The 18,765-nt window shown below is 42.4% G+C and overlaps 1 protein-coding gene across 12 annotated transcripts in view; it reads right to left on the reverse strand.

The window, feature by feature from the left end:
* Window positions 1-18,765, reverse strand: part of LOC140469287 (uncharacterized) — a 97,173-nt gene that overhangs the window by 67,546 nt on the left and 10,862 nt on the right. For all 12 annotated transcript variants that reach the window (XM_072565636.1, XM_072565637.1, XM_072565640.1 and 9 more), the window contains exons 2-3: window positions 8,306-8,643; window positions 3,737-3,808 (exon numbers count right to left, since the gene is read on the reverse strand). In XM_072565636.1, coding sequence (XP_072421737.1) covers window positions 3,737-3,808; window positions 8,306-8,504 — 271 coding nt within the window. In that variant the 5' untranslated portion in view covers window positions 8,505-8,643. The remainder of the gene's footprint in view (window positions 1-3,736; window positions 3,809-8,305; window positions 8,644-18,765) is intronic.

Below are 18,765 nucleotides of genomic sequence, written 5' to 3' on the forward strand. Positions count from 1 at the left end.
TTACCAATTGCCATATGAGCTCCAGTCTTTTAGGTGGGTTGTGGAAGTAGACAGGGATGAGTCAGTTTTGTTGTTACTGAGGTGTTAGACCAGGTTTTACACCAGTGCTTCCAAAACGTTTTTTCTACTATAACACCATTTCAAGGCTTGAAATTATCACCACCTCTCAGTGAGAGTGAAAGGGCAAGGGATTATTAGATTAAGAGCAAGGCTGTTGTAACTCCTAATCACAGCAGCTATTATTGTCACAGATCTTGAGGCCCTAAGATCTTTGCTTACAAATCCACTTGGAAGTTCTCATTGTAAACCATCTAATATTTTTTGGTTAATTACACAGGTGAGAATTGCAGAGCTTCCCTCCCCCCTCCCCCTCAAGTCTCTGTCTCTAAAGTCTTTAAGACATTCATGGAGGGCCCCAGAGAGCAGGAAAATTATCAATCAGAAGTTTAAACTTCCCAAGCAATTTCCACAGAGGTCTCTATACTTCCATTATTTCCTGAAGCGCAGTTTTGATCACATAAGAAACAGGAGCAAAAGTAGGCTATTCAGCCCTCAAGCCTGTACTGCTATTCTATAATATCATGGCTGATAAAATAGGAAATCGCAGTGTTCATCAAAATCACTGCATCTGCACAGGGGCAGCACAGCAGCTCAATGGTTACCACTATTGCCTCAGCACCAGGGACCCGGGTTTGATTCCAGCCTCGGGCAGCTGTCTGTGTGGAGCTTGCACATTTTCCAGTGTCTGCATGGGTTTCCTCCCACAATCCAAAGATATGCAGTTAGGCAAATTGGCCATGCTAAATTGCCCATATAGTGTTTAGGGGTGTGTAGGTTAGATGCATTATTTAGGGATAAATGTAGGGTAGGGGAATGATTCTGGATGGGATACTCTTCGAAAGGTCAGTATGAACTTGTTCTGTAGGGATTCTATGAGATCTTGTGTGAAATTATATCGAGGCATCATTGCTAAATGGGTGGGTCCTCTTTATTAACTCTTCATTCAACTTGACATGGAATTTATACAAAAGATTGATACCAAATTAATTATAAACCTTTATACCACAGAATGCTAAGCAGTGCTTGATGAAATGAATTTACTGCTTCTGTCTAGATTGCATTTTTCTGTGTTAATGTTCCACTGACGTTGGCTAACATCTGTACCTTGTTCAGTGGCCACTGGTTATGCTTAAGCTTAGACTGAGAGCGCCAACACTTATTATGAGGAATGTTTGAGGACTCTGGGTCTATACTCGGAGTTAGAAGGATGAGGGGGGGATTGACTTGAAGCTTACAGAATACTGAATGGTCTGTTCAGAGCGGACGTTGGGAAAACGTTTCATTAGCAGGAGAGACCAGGACCCACAGGCACCGCCTTCAAGTAAAGATAAGGCCTTTTAGAACGAAGATGAGGAGAAACTTCTTCAGCCAGAGAGAGGTAAATCTATGGAACTCACTGCCGCAAAAAACTATGGAGGTCAGGCCAGAGTATGAGACACAGAGACACAGAGAGACACAGAGAGACACAGAGAGACACAGAGAGAGACAGAGACACAGACAGAGACACAGACAGAGACACAGACAGAGACACAGACAGAGACACAGACAGAGACACAGACAGAGACACAGACACCTAATTGTCAAGGGGACCAAAGGTTACAGGGAGAAAGCAGGAGAACAGGGTTGAGAAACTTATCAGCCATAATTAAATAGTGGAGCAGACTCGATGTGCTGAATGGCCTAATTTCTGCTTCTATGCTTTATGTTCTTATTAACCATGCAAAATATACTGGTCGTAATGACCCTGTTTCACTCCACAACATTCATAAAACTGCCTTATCATAGATCATTCACTAGTGATCAGGAGTGAAAATGTTGCCTATCAAATCCAGAGAAGTTACATTCAACTCCAGTTCTTTAATATCTTGAGGAGCTGCAGTCCATGTGGTGTACAGCATACGCTAGTGTATTAACCTTTTCTAATACAAAAGGTTAGAAAAGGAGTTCCAAAATTTTGACTCAGTGATAGTGAAACACGGTGATGTATATCCAAATCTACATAGCTTATGGCTTGGAGAGAAACTTGAAGGTTATGGGTTTTTCCACGCATCTGCTACCAATGCTCTAAGTGACAGAGGTCTTGGGTTTGTAGGGTGTTATCTAAGGAGCCTGAGTGAGTTATTGGATATTCCTTTTATCTTTTTATACAATAAACTAAATATAATAAAAATATTAATTCTTAACTCTAACACTAAGTGGTAGATAGCGGTGACAGCATCGTGGTAATGTCATTGGATCAGTAATCCAGATGCTTGGGCTAATGCTTTGGGGACATGGTTTCAAATCACATCACCACAGGTGGTAAAATCTGAATTTAATAATGCAACAACAACAAAAAATGGCTTAGCCAATACTGTCTACATGCTATGAAATACTTCTGAAAAAGGCTCCATTTGACTCCATGGAAATAGCCCCAGAAAACACAAGCATAAATTTTCCAGTGTTTCCATTTTGACATAGCTTGTCAACTTCCTACTACACTCACAGTAGAAAGATTCACATTCAGGACTTCTCTCTTTGGAAGCAGTATGAATCCTCATTTATTGGTAGCAGAGGCTACTTTATTGTAAAGTCCTTTCTGATAGTAACAAAACTAAAACAAAAAGCACAATTGCACAAACTCCCAACCTACTTTTCAGGTAACCAAGGGACATTTGAAATTGTCACCCGAAATACATATTAAAATCAAGCACCGGGCAGTCAAAATATTAATACTGGAACAAGTCAGTATGATTTTAAAAAACCTCAGTGAAATTTATGACGCAATGGTAAAAATAATTTAAAAATTGTACATGGCCAATTTTTGCAAAACTATTTTTGTTATTTTAAAGACTTTGAGCCCAGACTTTTCAGGATACGTTTAGGGAGAACTGTCCACAACTTCAGAATAGGAGATTCATGAAGATTAGGACAGGAGTCCTAAAATTGCAGTCTGTTACTCAATTCTGACACATTCTGCACTGTGGACCCCTGTCCCCACAGACCATGTAATTGCTGAAATTACTGAGAACTTCATTTCCTATTCCCACAGCATTGTTAGAAACCCTTATATCAGGTGTAACTAGATATTTAACTGGCAAATGAGTTGACAAAATTTGAACAGTCAAGCTGGCCCTGAAAAGTTTTCATTGTGAAGTGAGGTTAAATTATGAATTAATAGATTTTAAGCTAACTTATTTGTAAACATGTTTTTGGAACATTTTAAATTTCTACCTACACCCAATGTAACTGATCTTCTTTAAAGAAAAAGTGATTTCATTTTTCTGGCTTTTGATTCCTGTTTGTGCAAATTCTTGAATGTGATTAGTTTCTTTGACAGGTTGATGACATCACTACTGCTTCTTGCTGGGACTCCCTTGTACAGAACACTACAAATCGATTGTTGTACTACTGCAGGATGCTAGAGATGAAATTCTGACCAGACAGATTGCTTGAGCCAGCAACATGCTTAGTTCAACTGTGAACATGGGCACTCTTGCTTGGCCATTGACAATAAACTCTGGGCCATAGATTTCAGTGAGATTTTAAATACAAAAAGGTTATTAGAAAAAGCTACATACATAATAGTGACTACCTTTCATTGAAAGTCCAAAGTGCTTTACAAACAAAGACTGTGATAAGTGTTTTAAAAATGCAAGTTGCTTTGTTTCACTGAACAATTTAGCCCAATGTTTACCTGAGTTCTTCTGCAAAACATTATTCTGATAATGCTGCTGACAGGAGTTGGCTGGTGTAAAGACGTGACATTCTGTAAAATAAACACAGTTTCATTTTGTTTCACAGGAAGAAGAATAGAGATTAGACTGTGCAGTGCAGACATATATTTTCAACAAAATGTTCTTATCTTCAGTTGAAATAATTAACCATCACTTTATGCTTAATGCATCAATGTCATGTTTTGAGCATAGTTACTCTTCCCAATTATTGCATCTTCTAAAGAAGAGTAGCCTCTCTTTGTTATAGTCTAGATTTTTCAGCCTATAATGTACATAAGTAAATGTATATCATGTACTTGTTTAGTTTAAAAACATTTTCTAAATAAACATTTACAAATTCTCTGGGTGAGACTGTAAGTTAAAGTACAACAGGTTATATGAATCACTTGACACTCAACCACATGACAGAGGAAATACCAGGTATTGTGGCATGTTATCTTATGCTAGTTATTCACTTAGGACTGCCTCTTTCACAACACTCATCGTCCACAGCACATCCTCCTTGAGAATGTGAAGTGCTATCCTCCAGGGACAGTGGTTGTGAATTCAAACCAACTTCGCCCATTTTCAGATGCAGCAGCAGCATCTGCGAGTTGCAAGATTCATGCTCTGTTATTTCACTGTATTTCTGGGCCTGCATAATTTTACCTGGCAATGTATATCTGCTGTAAATGCTGGATGCACCCCTGCTAAAATCCCTGTGTGTTTTCACATTTGGTTCTCAGTGGGATACAATGAAAACTCAGCATAGTTTTCAGAAGAAATTGAGTTGGAGACCAGGAGGTAATTGGATCAGTAAATACATGCAAATATCATTGAGTCCTCATTTTTAAACCAGCACATTTGAATATTTCTATTATAAAATTCCTGCATCAATATTTAGATGTTAGCTTTTCTCAGTATTGATGCATCCTTCAAAAAATTCATATGTTCTGAATTTAAAGTGAGCTCAAAGTCATGCATTCTGAAGAAGTCATATCAGATTTGAAAAATTAACACTGTTTCTCTCTCCCCATACATGACTTGGAGGTGTCAGTGTTGGACTGGGGTGGACAAAGTTAAAAATCACATAACCTGGTGTTGTGAGATTTTTAACTCCCTCCACACATGCTGTCAGACCTGCTGAGTTTCTCTAGCATTTTCTGTTTTTATTTCAGTCATGGTATTGGCTGACACAAACTCCAAGCATCAGACTTTAGAAAAAGCTGAAACCTTTGAGTAAATCTTTAGTTCAAGCAAAACAATATAATTCGATAAATGTCATCATGATATCAGGACATATTCTATTCATGGTGGGGTGGGGGCAGACACTGAACAAATTGATCAGATTACGCAACAGTGGCAGGTTGTGTGTTAAAAGCAGTGTTCACTGTAGGCATAGGAATTCATCATTTGACAGGAAACATGAGCAAATGTTGTTTTAGTGAAATATGACAGAATGAAAATTGTGCATACACGTTCACCTATGGCAATCAGAGAACTGGAGTTTGGGGCGGCACGGTGGCACAGTGCTTAGCACTGCTGCCTCACAGTGCTAGAGACCTGGGTTCAATTCCCGCCTCAAGCAACTGTCTGTGTGGAGTTTGCACATTCTTCCTGTGTCTGTGTGGGTTTCCTCCGGGTGCTCTGGTTTCCTCCCTCAGTCCAAAAATGTGCAGGTTAGGCGAATTGGCCATGCTAAATTGCCCGTAGTGTTAGGTGAAGGGGTAAAGGTAGGGGAATGGGTCTGGGTGGGTTGCTCTTTGGAGGGTCGGTGTGGACTTGTTGGGCTGAAGAGCTTGCTTCCACACTAAGTAATCTAATCTAATCAAAATACTGCAGCTGTTAGAAATTGGAAACCAAGCAAAGCATTAAAAAAAAATACATGTGCAGTATACAAAGCTGCATCTATGGTGACAGAAACCATTAACATTTCAGGTTGAGGATTTTCTATCAAAAGTGGAAGAAATTACGGATGCAACAGTTTTTTTAAGCAAGAGTAGTGCCAAGAAAAGTGGCGAGGGGGAAACAAAAATCGTGCGGTATGACAAAAGATTTGAATTTATAGAAGAGATAATGTTGCAAAGCAAAAGAAGATGGTTCTGGGACAAGCAGCAAATGATGGCTCTGTGAAAAAGTCTACTGGGAAGCGCAGACTCATCTCCAAAAGCCAGAGACAGTAAAAGGTATGATCATATTAATAACTCTAATAATCAAGAGCTTGACAGAAAGCTAGTTAGTAATAAGATTATATTAGATTCCCTACCATATGGAAACAGGCCCTTGGGCCCAACACGTCCATACCGACCCTCCAAAGAGTAACCCACCCAGAGCCATTCCCGTACACTATATTTACCCCAAACTAATAACCTAACACTATGGGCAATTCAGCACAGCCAATTCACCAGACCTGCACATCTTTTGGACTGTGGGAGGAAACCCATGCAGACATGGAAGAATGTGCAAATTCCACACAGTCGCCCAAGGTGGGAATCAAACCTGAAAACATAAGAATTTACAAAATATTTGAATAGGTAAAAGTACTAGTCCTCAAGTGAGACTGGGGAACTGACTGAGATTGAACAGGATAGTATGTGTCAGCACATCTTAAGAGATTTGAATCAACTTCAATACATGTATAAAATAGGATTCCCCAAACATTGCACACATTTCAATTTTTCTCTCATTCAGGGAGCAGTGAGCAGATTTCAAAAAGATAAGGCTTGCCACAGAAGTAAATATGAATTCAACAGAAAAAGAATTCCAAAACTAGAAAACTGATCATTTAATGAGTAAAATGACCATTCAAAAAGTTCCAAGCAGCAGAATTGACTAGAGTCATGGAGATGCACAGCACGGAAACAGACCCTTCAGTCCAACTCATCCATGCTGACCAGATATCCTAAACTAATCTAGTCCCATTTGCCAGCACCTGGCCCATATCCCTCCAAACCTTTCCTATTCATACACCCATCCAGATGCCTTTTAAACGTTGTAATTGTACCAGCCTCCACCACTTCCTCTGGCAGCTCATTCCATACACACACCACCTTTTGTATGAAAAACTTGCCCCTTAGGTCCCTTTTAAATCTTTCCACTCTCACCCTAACCTACGCCCGCTAGTTCTGAACTCCCCCATCCCAGGAAAAAGACTTTGTCTATTTATCCTATCCATGCCGCTCAGTTTTATAAACCTCTATAAAGGTCACCCCTCAGCTTTCAGTGCTCCAGGAAAAACAGCCCCAGCCTATTCAGCCTCTCCCTGTAGCTCAAATCCTCCAACCCTGGCAATATCCTTTAAATTGTTTCTGAACCCTTTTTACTTAAGAAACAGAGAGAGAGCGAGAGACAGAAAATAACTAGGCCCAAGTCCTGATCATCCTGGCTGTGAGGACCAGGACCAAGCTAAGGAGTTAGGCTATGGGTAACCTTGGTTCGCCTCTGATGCGTCACATTTCCCGCTGGTTGTTGCTGTTCAAACAAAAGTGGGAATTGGAAGTGGGTTGCCTTTCAGCCTGGATTTTCCAGGGTGTTTCCAGGGGTGCAAGGAGGAGGGTATGGGTGGATGTGTTGCTGACTCAGTCCACTCATCCACCTTCCAGCCACTCACTGGCCTCACTGTCTCCCAACCCACCAATCACTAATCCACTTAACCACTGCCCCTCCATGGAGAGTCAGGCAGACTATCATTCTCTCTCAGCAGCCTGGTCATCATGTGTCCACATGCTCAACCCCACCCCCAAGCCAATGTTTTCCTGAAAATCTCCTCATCCCCATAACACAGACTCACTGCCATGGCTGTAGATCTCAGGTTAAATTGAATCACTCACATTGCACTATACCTCCAATCTGTGTTTATTTCTCTCCTGCATTTGTATACAAGAGCTGCACTTCCAGTCAGAGATGGTCAAAATTCTTCCAATTATTCTTACCTACATTTTGCATGATGGCTGGGTGTGGTAGATAGGACTCCTTAGCCAAGCCTGGTTTAAAGAAAATGGTTAACAACACTTAAAATAGCTACTTGGAAATTTGATGTAAATGAGCCAACCAGTTCACTTAAAAAAAGCAACCAAGGAATTTCAACCTTTCAGTGGCAGTCACTCTCTCTGCCCCAGTATTTCTTTTGATCATAAAACAGCTACTGTTTGGAAGCAAACAATTGGAAAGGTCTTCCTGTATTGTCAGTCTGTAATGTAAAATCATGATAGATTCCTGCACATATGAAGGAATAGGTGTAAAGGAAAGTAATACCTAATTAAAAAGTAATTACATAGTATGACAAGCACAATGGGTCTAAATTTCATTGCATAACATAAGCAGTAAGCAAAAGATTACTATTTCATTGCCAAATCACCTAGGGACTAAACAATAATACATATCACTAGATGTTATCTTCATCAGTTAAATACAATTGTGCACTAAATCTTATTTGGTGTTTCCCAGTGTAGGCTATGGACAAGCTTTTGCCACCATATTATAGTGGACAACAAAGAATGTCAAACTGGTATCGATACAAATTTACAGTTCAGTATTTTGTTTTTACAAACCATTTCTATGACTTTGGATCCCATTTTTCTGTATGAGTCGGTTCTCAGGATTCCAATCCTTATGGCTCTCATCTTGAAGGGAATGCAGTTGTCCATCTTCCCCCACCAGAAAAGCAATTTCATTACTTTCAACAGAATCTTCCTCTGTGATGGGATGGGTATCCTGGCTCCTTGCTTGATGGGGTTCTTGAGAATTCATTACTTCAAATACAGTCACAGCAGTTCCTCATAATTTGCACATTTAAAGCGCAATGTTAGAGAAACAAGTGTTAACTTTCACTGTGAAATTTTGTTTTTTTTTCTGATCTCTTAATGTGTCCCTCTGGCATCCACAACACCTATTAACAAAATAAATCTATTAATTATTGCAGTTCTAATTATATTTAAAATTTATCATTGAAACAAAGCAGGTTCCATATTTAACAACAGCTCAAAAAATCATAAAGTTTTGAAACATACATATGGATGGGTTTGTCAATTGTAATTTATTCTAGTTACCAGTAGTGAGATACTTTGAGTGGGAAATCTAAATAATTTTTAGAAGACTCCTACAGTTGTTATTTTCTCCTCAATTTTCCATTTTTTAAGTGAAAAGAGCTTTAGAGACAATTCAACACCTATATATAAAAAAAAAACGCTTGTTCACGCAACAAGACATTTGACAAGATATGTGGAGTGAATCTTATGGATTTTTGGAAAAGTGTGAATTGAGAGAGTTTAGTGGAGTGATCCTTGCTGCAAGACCAAACAAATTTTCTCGCAGTATCAAATTGGCTTTTGAGTCTTCATGGTGAGAATCACATCTTATTTCTCCCCAATCTTACCACGCACTGTTCATGCAGTAACTCACCCCTTACAGGATATCCCAGAATGACCAGTACCCCTGCTGCTAGCCTCCTACTTAAAAAGGACATAGTGCACCCGGACAAGCACTGTCAGTCTGAAGTTGCCCCGCATTGTTACTGGTATCAGCCCCAGACATGGCAGACAGGAGGAAATTGTGACCCCAGTTTTTCAGCATGATCCTGGAGCTCCTGCAGATAGGGGTGTGCACAAATAGAACTCTCTCCTTTTCCTTGGACCAGCAGGACAGGCCATGACACCAGACCATGCCAGCATGCACGGAGGTTGCTCCCAATCACCTCAGCTGGATGGAAGAATTACCTTCTTCCTCCCAGTGTTGGACAATGCCCTTCGCCACTCCACCAGTGTCAATGTCACCATCTCCTCTGAAACCTCTCACTCAGCCCCTCTACGCTACAGTATTCACTTCCTAAGTCTGGTGCTCTAGCCCTCTGTGTTCCCTCACCCACCCCAACTTGAGACACCATTAGCCCTGCATACCCTCTGCCCTGCCCATTCAGTCCCCTGCACCAACAGCAATAGCTGTATCACCCACTTTCAATTTTCATAATACCAGCTTCTCCCATTCTACAATAAAATTACCCATAATAGGGCAGAAAGAGTCAAGATGGATAATGTGCTACTTGTCATTTGGCGCCTCCCCCTTTATGAGGGAAGGGCCCTGACACTCTGGCTACCCAAGCAGGGCATGGACTGGTATTGGAGGCTACCTTTTACTTACTGTACCAGGATACCCTGAGCAAAGGCTATTCCCCTTGACTGGACTGAGTACTGTTGACAACTGTGGCAACTTGTGTTTTTGTTAAAGAGCATAGCAATATGGTAATAATATTCGCTTGTTATCTCTGGTTGAGCGGGTAATGCACAAAAAAAAAAGGCTGGGCAATACAAGGCTTGGGTACTGTGAGCTATCAGGTAGGCAAAACGTGAGTGAGACCACAACAGCAAATTAAAACCCCGCAGATCCAGCCTGGTCCAGTTCATAAGCTGGGTGCATTCCCCTGCCACAGCATTACAATGATAGTTGCCGGTGCAGTCTCGCTGCACCAGAATTGCTCTAGCCTAGAAAAGATTTAATGAACATCTTAATATGAACAAATTATCAGAAGTTTAAGAACATTTTGTGCCAATGATTTAAAACAAAATTGCAATAGAACCACAATTTACAAAACATGATACCATTCAATTCATCCTGCCCGAGCTAGAACAATTTCAAACTAGCCACAATGCTTGCAATCTCCACTAGTGCTATAAGAGAGACTGAGTAGGCTGGGACTATTTTTACTACAGCACAGGAGATTGAGGGGTGACCTTACAGGAGTTTATAAAATCATGAAGGGTGTGGATAAGGTGAATAACAAAAAAGGTCTTTTCCCAAGGATAGGGGAGTTCAAAACTAGGGTGCACAGTTTTAAGGTGAGAGGAGAAAGTTTAAGAGAAACTCCTGGGACAACTTAAAAGGCATTTAACCTCGACAGTCAGGCCTTCATTTTTCAGGAGCAGCAAGGAGAGAGGAGCAGGGGCTGCCAAGAGGTAAGTTTCCCACTTAAAAAGGGACTTACCTTGAGAGTCAGGCCTTTTCGTTTTGCGGCAGTAACAGCAGGAGCAACAACCGGGGAGCTGCCGGGAAGGAGAATCACTGCTTTAAGAACTTACCTTGTGAATAAGGAACTGCTAAGTAATATATTTGGGCGGTTGCATTACCCGAACACTACTTAAGTAGTCTCTTCCACCCATCTTCCTCCACGAACCAAACAAAAAAGGTCCTGTGCACCGGATTGGTAAGGTGACTAATATTTTAAAATTCTTTATTTTTCAATAGTCTCTTTTGAAATTTAGAATAGTAAGAATGGCAGTTAGGGCAGCCAAATGTTCCTCCTGCCGAATGCGGGAGATAAGGGTCACCATTCGTGTCCCTGCTGACTGCATCTGCGGGAAGTGCACCCAAGACCAGCTCCTCGAAAACCACATTAGGGAACTAGAGCTGGAAATGGATGAACTTTGGATCATTCGGGAGGCAGAGGCGTTTATTGAGAGGAGTTATAGGGAGGTAGTCACACCTCAGCTAAAAGAAAAAGACAGATGAGTTACAGTCAGGGGACGGAAAGGGAACTGGTAGGCAGTGCAGGAATCCCCTGTGGCTATTCCCCTCAATGACAAGTATCATTTTGAATACTGTTGGGGGACGGGGGCAACGACCTACCGGGGTAAATCACGTGGTACAGGTCTCCGGAACAGAGTCTGTCCCTGTTGCTCAGAAGGGAAGGAGGGTGATAAGCAGAGCATTAGTCATTGAGGACTCCATAGTTAGGGGGACAAATAGGAGGTTCTGTGAGAACAAGAGAGACTCACAGTTGGTGTGTTGCCTCCCAGTGGCAAGGTTCATGATGTCTCAGATTGTTTTCAGGATCCTCGAGGGGGAGGGGGAGCAGCTCCAAGTTGTGGTCCACATAGGCACTAACGACATTGGTAGAAAAAAAAGGGACCCGGATTTAAGCCAGAAATTCAGGAAGCTAGGGTGGAAGTTTAGAACGAGAGAGAAAAAAAATCAGAGTTGTTATCTCTCGTTTGTTACCCCCGCCACATGCTCGTGCGGTGAGGAATAGGGAGAGAGAGGAGTTGAATATATGGTTACAGGGATGGTGCAGGAACGAGGGTTTCGGATACCTGGATAACTGGAGCTTGTTCTGGGGTAGGTAGAATCTCTACAAACAGTATGGTCTACACCTGAACCAGAGGGGCACCAATATCTTGGGAGGGAAATTTGCTAATACTCCTCGGGAGGGTTTAAAACTAATTCAGCAGGGGGATGGGAACCTAAAAATTGTAGTTCCAGTATCCAGGAGGTTGAGAGTAGTGAGGTCAGAAATATGGTTTCAGGTCGCAAGAGTGCACTGACAAGCAGGAAAGTGGTTTGGTGTGTGTCTACATCAACACCAGGAGCATCTGGACTAAGGTGGGTGAACTTGCAACAAGAGTTGGTACCTGAGACTTCAATATTGTGGCCATTTCAGAGACATGGCTAGAGCAGGGACAGGAGTGGTTGTTGCTAGTTCCAGGATTTAGATGTTTTAGTAAGAACAGAAAAGATGGTAAAAGAGAGGGAGGTGTGGCATTGTTAGTCGAGGACAGTATTACATTGGCAGAAAAGACGTTTGAGGACTCATCTACTGAGGTAGTCTGGGCTGAGGTTTGAAACAGGAGAGGAGAGGTCACCCTGTTGGGAGTTTTCTATACACTTCTGAATAGTTCAATAGATGTAGAGGAAAGGATAGCAAAGATGATTCTGGATAGGAGCGAGTGTAACAAGGTAGTTGTTATAGAGCATTTTAACTTTCCAAATATTGACCAGAAATGCTATAGTACGAGTACTTTAGATGGGTCAGCTTTTATCCAATATGTGCAGAATGTGACAGTATGTAGACAGGGGCAAGGCCACACTGGGTTTGATACCAAGTAATGAATCCAAACAGGTGTCAGATTTGGAGGTAGGTGAGCACTTTGGTGATAGTGACTACAATTCGGTTATGTTCATTTTAGCCATAGAAAGACATAGGTATATACCTTAGGACAAGAGTTGTAGCTGGGGGTAAGGCAATTATGATGCAATTAGGCAAGATTTAGGATGCATAGGATGAGCACAATTGAAATGTGGAGCTTATTCAAGAAATAGCTACTGCATGTCCTTGATAAGTACATACCTGTCAGGCAGGGAGGAAATGGTCAAGCAAGAGAATTGTGGTTTACTAAACAAGTTGAATCTTTTATCAAGAGGAAGACGGCAGCTTATGTTAGGATGAGACATGAAGGTGCAGTTAGAGCATGGAGAGTTGAAAGCTAGCTAGGAAAGACCTAAAAAGAGAGAACTAAGAAGAGCCAGGCAGGGACATGAGAAGTCACTAACAAATAGGATCAAGGGAAACCCTAAAGCTTTCTATAGGTATATCAGGTATAAACGAATGAAGAGAGGAAGATTAGGCCTCAATCAAGGACAGTAGTGGGAAGTTGTGCATGGAGTCTGAGGAGATGGAGAAGCATTAAATGAATAGTTTTCATTAGTATTCACACTGGAGAAAGAGAATGTTATCAAGGAGAATACTGAGATACAGACTACTAGACTAAACGGGACTGAGGTTCACAAGGAGGAGGTGTTAGCAATTCTGGAAAGTGTGAAAATAGATAAGTCCCCTGGGCCGAATGGGATTTATTCTAGGATTCTCTGGGAAACCAGGGAGGAGATTGCACAGCCTTTGGCTTTTGATCTTTATGTGGTCATTGTCTACAGGAATTGTGCCAGAAGACTGGAGGACAGCAAATTTTGTCCACTTGTTCAGAAGGAGGGGAGTAGAGACAACCCTGGTAACTATAGACCAGTGAGCCTTACTTCGGTTGTGGGTGGTGTTGTAAGAGGTTAGAAGAGATAAGGTTTATATTCATCTAGGAGAGAGGAATACGTTGATTAGGGATCGTCAACATGGTTTTGTGAAGGGTAAGTCATGCCTCACAAACCTTGAGTTCTTTGAGAAGGTGACCAAACAGGTGGATGAGGATAAAGTGGTTGATTTCAGTAAAGTGTTTGATAAGGTTCCCAACGGTAGGTTATTGCACAAAATATGGAGGCATGGGATTGAGGGTGATTTAGAGGTTTGGATCAGAAATTGGCTAGCTGAAAGAAGGCAGAGGGGGGTGGTTGATGGGAAATATTCATCCTGGACATCAACTACTAGCAGTGTAGCGCAAGGATGTGTTTTGGTCCACTGCTGTTTGTCATTTTTATAAATTACCTGAATAAGGGCATAGAAGGATGGATTAGTAAATGTGCCGATGACACTAAGGTCAGTGGAGTAGTGGATAATGCTGAAGGATGTTGCCGGTTACAGATGGACATAGATAAGCTGCAGAGCTGGGCTGAGGGGAAACAAATGGAGTTTAAATGTGAAAAAGTGGGATGTGATTCACTTTGGAAGGAGCAACAGGAATAGAGAGTCCTGGGCTAATGGTAAGATTCTTGACAGTGTAGCTGAGCAGAGACACCTCAGCGTCCATGTACAGAGGAACCTCAATTATCTGAATATCAATTATCCGCATGAGATCGAGATCCCAATAAAAACATTACATCAAAGACATATTTCCAGCACTAATCGCGTCTGTTGTTTACAGTGATTAAACAGGCATTGCCTCCAAATGATTCACTTCCCGCCCTCTCTCTCCACCCCCCCCCCCCAACAGTTTCCCTGGAGTTCTACACAGGGTTGTACCCTAAATACCCCTTCCCCAAATAATCTCTCCAACGTTGCCCCGTACAGGGCAGAGGTGGAACCTGTCAAAAAATGGCAGTAAAAAGTTGTGTGTGTGATAGAAAGAGTGTGAGTGCTGAAAATGTGTTGCTGGAAAAGCACAGCAGTTCAGGCTGCATCCAAAGAGCAGGAGAATCGACGTTTCAGGCTGAGCCCTTCTTCAGGAGCCCCTGCTCCTTGGATGCTGCCTGACCTGCTGCGCTTTTCCAGCAACACATTTTCAGCTCTGATCTCCAGCATCTGCAGTCCTCACCTTCTCCTAGAAGAGTGCGAGTGAGTGAGAGAGAGAGATGCGTGCATGTGCACGCGCTATTTGGAGACTCACCCCCCAAGAGGCAGCAGCAGCAGTCTTGTTGTTGGTATCCAGTCTGGCTGGACGGTGTTGGGCGGGGGTGGATTGGGGGGCCCGGAGGGCAGTGTTGGACAGGGCTGGGAGCTGGGATGGGGCAGTGTTGGAGGGGAGCGGGGTCAGGAGGCGGATGGTGATGGATAGGGTCGGGGATGGGGGGGGGGGGGGGGGGGGGGGGGGGGTGGCGAGCAGGAGAGCATTGCCAGTTGGGGTTGGGGGGTGCATTGGGGGGCAGTGATGGATGGGATTCCAGGGAGCAGTGTTGGTCTGGGGCTGGGGCTGCAGGCAGGGAGCGGTGTTGTACGGGTGCAGGGGGGCAGGCGGGGAGCAGGGGCTCACGTGTGGTGTGCTGCTGCCTCGTCTTTTGAACGGGGAGCAGATTTAAAAATCTCCAAGACCCAGAGGAAAGGCATTTAATTGATTCACCAAATAAATCAACTATCTGAACAAAATAGTGCCCGCCCATCTCATTCGGATAATCGAGGTTCCTTTGTATACAGATTCCTGAAAGTTGCCATCCAGGTTGATAGGGTTGTTAAGAAGGCATACGGTTAGATAGCTTTTTATTGGTTGAGGGATTGAGTTTCGGAGCCACGAGATCACACTGCAGCTGTACAAAACTCTAGTGCAGCCACACTTGGAATATTACATACAGTTCTGGTCACTGCATTATAGGAAGAATGTGGAAGGTTCAGAGGTGATTTACTAGGATGTTGCCTGGTGTGGAGGGAAAGTCTTATGAGGAAAGGCTGACGGGCTTGAGGCTGTTTTCGTTAGAGAGAAAGGTTGAGAGGTGACTTAATTGAGACATAGAAGATAATCAGAGTGTTAGATAGAGTGGACAGTGAAAGCTTTTTTACTCAGATGGTGGTGATGACCAGCACAAGGGGACATAACTTTAAATTGAAGGGTGATAGATAAAAGACAGATGTCAAAGGTAGTTTCTTCACTCAGAGTAGTAGGGGCATGGAATGCACTGTCTGCAACAGTAGTAGACTCACCAACTTTAAAGGGTATTTAAATGGTCATTGGATAAACATATGGATGAAAATGGAATAGTGTAGGATAGGCTTCAGATTAGTTCCACAGGTCGGCGCAACATTGAGAGCCAAAGGGCCTGTACTGCGCTGTAATGCTCTATGTTCTGTAGAACGTTTTCATACAGAGGGTGGTTTGTGTGGGGAATGAACTACCAGAGCAAGTGGAAAATGCAAGTCCAGCTATAACATTCAAAAGACATTTGAACAGGGACATGTATAGGAAAGGTTTAAGAGGGATATGGACCAAACACAGGAAAATGAGGGCAGTTTAGTTTTGGAAACTTGATCGGCATGGATGAGTCAAACCAAAGAGTCTGTGTCCGTTCTGTTTGACTATAACTCCCACCACTTCAGATCCTTATCTGCTGTTCCCTTAGATTCAAGATCTCTACGTCAATCAGTTCCTGGGGCAAAGCATTCCACCTGCAACACATTTCTGACACTTGAAAACATATCAGCCAAACACCACCTACTTTCCCAAAACTGTCAGTATGCAGGGTATCAGGTGCGTAAATTCCAGTGAACACAGACTTGCACCTCGAAACATCCATATGTCTTGCAAGTTTTGCATGCAACAAACTTTGTTTTGAAAGCTAGTTTTCAGTAATACAGAATAACATTTTCTGAAGATTAAAGGTGGTTTTCTACATTAGTTTAAAAACCAACTTTTCTGGATTTTAAAAATGAATCCTCTCAAAATAGTAATTCTACAAATCACCTTTGCTAATTAAAACTAGAGAGCAAATTTGTATGAATAAAAACTTCTGCCACAGACTACAATAAGTGCAGGTTTCTTCTGAAGTCTTTTCATACTCAACACAAAAAGTAGAGCCAACCACAATGAAAACTGTCGGATACTCAACCTCAATTTAAAATTTGTTCACTTTATTTTCCTTTGGGAAAGATCAGTGCTCTGTGGGGAAAACAGAAAAAAAAAGAATTTCTCGTTGGGACTTTCTTTATACATTGAATAGTTTCACAAAAATGCTGTTCAAGTAAAAACCTTTACTTGCTAAGTTTGTTTTGCAGACGTCTCCTTTTCCGGATGTAGTGTTTTTCTTAGATATTTTGGCTCTTTTACACAGGAAAGAGCAATGGAAGATGGGTGAAAGTCAGGAAATGACTGGCATTAGTTGATGAGCTGTTAAACATTTTGGAAGCAAGAGAACAGTCCAAATGCAGCCAAGTTCAACTTTCTATAACATTGCTTAGTACTTTTGAGAGGTTTTGAAGCACTTTAAACCTAACCCATTGAGAAACTGATGGGATCAGCTGCAATTCTGGTTTTACATCAAACACAATTGTAAAGATCACAGGAGGCTCCCAAGCACTGAGGATGTCACTTAGACAGGGGACGAAATGTCTGCAACACAAATTCCCAGCTCGGCGAACAGAACCACAACAACGAGCACCCGAGCTACAAATCTTCTCACAAACTTTGTAATGTTAACAGATTAAATTTGAATATCTCTCTGGAAATTAATATATTAAACTGCACTGAGTGAACATTCTGGAAGTGGAATGCAGGAATGTGAATGACTCCCATTCCAATTAGACAGTCATTTGCTACTACTCCCCCTTCTATGATCAAATTAAACTATTATTCAATGTGAGGGAGTGACTGGGGGTTGTCTTGAGTGGCATGTGACAGTGGGGGAGTGGCCAGAGTATCTATGAGCATGACCAACTGACCTGTATAAAGGGGATATGTTTTCTTTGTTTGGGGCCTCACTTGACTTGGCATGCCTGCAAAGAGGGTCACCCAGCTTGTACAGGCATTAATAAACTAACTGTTTGTAAAGGTTGGTGTGTGTGAATTACAGCTCGCGTGTGAAACCTTGGGAAAAGAACCAAACATATGATGGCAGCAGGCGGATTCCAACATACATGGAGCTTCCAGGTAGATTGAATAAACAATCGTCTGAATGTTGGTTGCATGAGACGGATGGGCCCACAAGGTAAGCTTCACCTTGATCTCACTCTCTAAACCTACCATGCAGTTGACCCCTCATCTCCTGGGACTCAGTGGTGATGGAATCTTTGAGGTAACTTGCACATCAACAAGTTGCTTTGCAGAAAGAGGGTTAAGTCGGGGTTAGAGCCTGACAGTTACATTGAGGTTAGAGTCCCCAGAGTTAACTCAGGGTTAGAGTCCCCAGGGTTACATCAGTGTTAGAGCCCCCATAAGAAGTAAAGTTACAACTGTCTGTGTGAAGTTTGCACATTCTCCCCATGTCTTCACTGGCAACGGGGGTGGTACCAGGGGACTGGAGAGTAGCGAATGTTGTGCCCCTGTTCAAAAAAGGGAATAGGGATAACCCTGGGAATTACAGGCCCGTTTAGTCTTACTTCTGTGGTAGGCAAAGTAATGGAAAGGGTACTGAGGGATAGGATTTAAGAGTATCTGGAAAGACACTGCTTGATTAGGGACAGCCAGCACGGATTTGTGAAGGGTAGGTCTTGCCTTACAAGTCTTATTGAATTCTTTGAGGTGACCAAGCATGTGGATGAGGGTAGAGCAGTGGATGTAGTGTACATGGATTTTAGTAAGGCATTTGATAAGGTTCCCCATGGTAGGCTTATGCGGAAAGTCAGGAGGCATGGGATAGAGGGAAATTTGGCCAATTGGATAGAAAACTGGCTAACTGGTCGAAGGCAGAGAGTGGTGGTAGATGGTAAATATTCAGCCTGGAGCCCGGTTACAAGTGGAGTTCCGCAGGGATCAGTTCTGGGTCCTCTGCTGTTTGTAATTTTTATTAATGACTTAGATGAGGGAGTCGAAGGGTGGGTCAGTAAATTTGCAGATGATACGAAGATAGGTGGAGTTGTGGACAGTGAGGAGGGCTGTTGTCGGCTGCAGAGGGACTTAGATATGATGCAGAGCTGGGCTGAGGAGTGGCAGATGGAGTT

Source organism: Chiloscyllium punctatum, chromosome 49, assembly GCF_047496795.1.
Source record: "Chiloscyllium punctatum isolate Juve2018m chromosome 49, sChiPun1.3, whole genome shotgun sequence".
NCBI lineage: Eukaryota > Metazoa > Chordata > Chondrichthyes > Orectolobiformes > Hemiscylliidae > Chiloscyllium > Chiloscyllium punctatum.